The sequence below is a fragment of the Sinocyclocheilus rhinocerous genome, unplaced genomic scaffold (genome assembly GCF_001515625.1).
Source record: "Sinocyclocheilus rhinocerous isolate Xijiao unplaced genomic scaffold, SAMN03320098_v1.1 scaffold5357, whole genome shotgun sequence".
Lineage (NCBI taxonomy): Eukaryota > Metazoa > Chordata > Actinopteri > Cypriniformes > Cyprinidae > Sinocyclocheilus > Sinocyclocheilus rhinocerous.
Window position 1 is genome coordinate 2,462 of NW_015664083.1, and position 3,121 is coordinate 5,582.

At 35.3% G+C, this 3,121-nt stretch overlaps 1 protein-coding gene across 1 annotated transcript; it reads right to left on the reverse strand.

Moving 5' to 3' along the window:
* Positions 1 to 2,194: 2,194 nt before the first annotated feature.
* Positions 2,195 to 2,779, reverse strand: LOC107729629 (GTPase IMAP family member 7-like). The gene has a single exon (XM_016540267.1). It carries the CDS (start codon positions 2,777 to 2,779, stop codon positions 2,195 to 2,197), a length of 585 nt encoding a protein of 194 aa, XP_016395753.1.
* Between the last annotated feature and the right edge of the window lie 342 nt (positions 2,780 to 3,121).

Genomic DNA, 3,121 nt, shown 5'->3' on the forward strand with positions numbered 1-3,121 from the left:
GGATGACCACTCTTTCCACAGTGGTAACATGCTTTTTCGACACTCTGTTTTGTTTTCTCACTGTATACTTTGTGATCTTGATTGGATAAGCTTAACTCTTGTGCCTCTTTTGCAGCCATTTCCATGGATATACTGATTTCTAATGCTCACTCAAATGTAAGATTACTTTCATATAAGAGTCATTTTTGAATGGTCTCTTATCTGTCTCTTATTGTGTCGTTCAGCATTGTGCCGAATTCATAGTGTTCCAGCAGTCACTTAAATACGGCAACAAATTGTGTAATCGATTCTCCCTAACTAATTGCGTTTATGAAAGTGAAATCTTTCTGCAATAATGAGGGGTTATGGTGCATAATGTTTTTGGAGCAATGCTACCATGCCCTTGAATAAGCAATCACCAGGCTTATTAGGCTGGACCAGGCTATGTAATAGATTATATGTCTTGTTGCCCATTACACTGAGGAATATTGGTACTAATTTTTTTTTTTTTTTATTATATCCTTTTTCTCTGTTACTCCTTTTCCTTAGCACACGGTTGTTACATCCCAGATGTAAAGACTCTGTTTTAAGCAACAACACTGACACAAGCATTTTCCCAGTGCAGCTTGAGCAGTTCACTTGAATACAGGTAACATTCCGAGCTTTCTGAGCATATGCCTTAATGCAGAGAACCAGTATGGGGTGTCACAATTTCATGACAAGTATATGATACTTGTGATGTACTCATGATTAATCACACAAAAGTGTGTGATTAGTTGTGGTTAAAATGTATCTGTTGACAGCCCTAAAAAGTAACTATTAATTCCTGCACAGTGACAAAGTAATGCATGAGTAATTAAAGACAAGTTAACTTGTTTTTCCACTTTAAAATAGTGGTCTTGATCACTAGTAGTTCTGCACAGTGACAAGGTAACACTTCTGTAATCAATGAAGGGTTAACATGTTTTTCACAAGTCATTATTTAATATATTTTAGGTCTGGTACATTCAGTACAGCCATACATTCCTCTGAAGAACTCTGACTTGTAATGATATTGTAATTACAACACAGAGAAAATGGAATTCACAAACAGAATAGGTCTAGTAGTAAACTTTCAGTAATTTCTTTCAGCAGTTTAAATGTATTATTATTATTACTGATATACATTTGAAACAAATAGCAGAGACACTCCAAAGAGGACACAGGTTACAAGCACATACCATCCATTCTTAGATAAGTGTAGTAGTAACAATCACAACCACTGTAACCAATTAGTTTGTAACATTCATAAATTAATTTCCACAAAGAATGGATTTCAGAGCTAAGTTTCTCTGAAGATGCAGTTTATGACCTTACTTACGCAAAAAGTGACAACTGTTCACATTTCAGATAATTTTATTGTTAGTAATTATTTGGAATTTCTTTAAAATTGATCTTAGTGGTCATTGTGTCTTAGTATAAATATTATTTTCTTCATGATGAAAAAAATATATTCTAAGTGACGGTAACCTATGTAACACTAACCTCTCAGCTATTGATACCTGAAAAGAATCGCTCAGTACACCTGGATCTGATCTTGCGAGACACTGGCAATCAAACATCTCTGCAAAACCTTTCAGATTGTTGTCATTTATTTACTATTCTGCTCTGCTTAAGTTTATTCTAAGTGTAACCTATGTAACACTAACCTCTCAGCTATTGATACCTGAAAAGAATCGCTCAGTACACCTGGATCTGATCTTGCGAGACACTGGCAATCAAACATCTCTGCAAAACCTTTCAGATTGTTGTCATTTATTTACTATTCTGCTCTGCTTAAGTTTTTCAGTTTGGTACACCATAGAATTCAATGTATAGGAAACAAAGTCTCTTGTTTGTTAATAGTGGCAATTGACTTTTGAATTTATTTCAAACAGCTGACATGTATGTAAATGCATGAATGTAAGAAGAAAAATAAAAGACAGCAAAGTTACTAAAATATCTGTATTATGTGAAAGCATTTTTTAAACATTTAAAGTGAATATTAGTGTATATTATGTGCTATATGATGTAGTATAGGCAGCAAATCTTAAAAAGTTACCCTAATTCTGCCTGTTAATCTAATCTAAACTACAGGAACTGCCACAAAACCTCACCACAACTGCTACAATGCTTCCTTGTAGTACAACTGTACATTTGTTTTCCAGTGTCTTTGAGATTTGAACTTTTCCTGGGTTTATTTATTCATCTGAATAGCATAGTGTTTCTCTCCATTAAAAAGGACCATTTTGCGTATCATTTGCAGCAGTTCTGTGACCTGATCTGGATTATTTATGTTCTCATTGTTAAATGAGTGATATCTGCCCCAACAGGTCTTGATCAATTGCTTTAGCTCATTGCTTCTACTGATATATGTCTCTACATGCTTGCCCTTCAGCATATCAGCATGAGTGAACAGAATGATGGTGTAGTTAATGGCATGTTCTCCAAAGTTCTCCTGAATCCATTTCATAACATTCTTCTCCTCCTCTGTGAATTTCACTCCCAGTTTCATCACCAGCAGAAATGCATGAGGCCCTGGATAAGACAGGCTCATGCACTGCCCTGTTACAGTCTGCAGTATTTCTTTATCGCGAGTGTCAAACAGACCTGGACAGTCAATAACTGATATGGTGCATCCATCCACATTTGCTTCTTGTTTGTTACAGCTCGCTGTAACTGATCCTGAAGAGTGTTTCACATCAAAAAGGTCTTCATTCAGGATGGTGTTTCCTGATGCGCTTTTTCCTGATCCAGTGTTGCCCAACAGCACAATCCTCATATCTGTTACAACGAGAAGACACTGTTATTGTATTGTGTTTTTTCTTTAGTTATAATAAATAGGTCACCACTTAATTGTTATATCCAAAAGTACAAAGTACTTTTTATACATGGAAGGCTGCTGTAATAGACCAAGAATTTTTATGGAATTAACCATTCGTGATCTGTTAAATGCAGTATGTCATGATAATCACAGTACAACAAATATGTAAGGAATAGGGTGCATTATCACTGCTCAAGACATTTGTTGTATTTCAAGACATTTGTTAGGTTTTTAAAGCAGTTATTAGAGAGAGAGAAAGAGAGAGAGAGAGAGAGGGTTTAAGAGTGTATGAACTACCTG

Coding starts and splice junctions, on each gene's coding strand:
- LOC107729629 (XM_016540267.1), bottom strand. CDS start 2,779: ATGAGGATTGTGCTGTTGGGCAACACTGGATCAGGAAAAAGCGCATCA.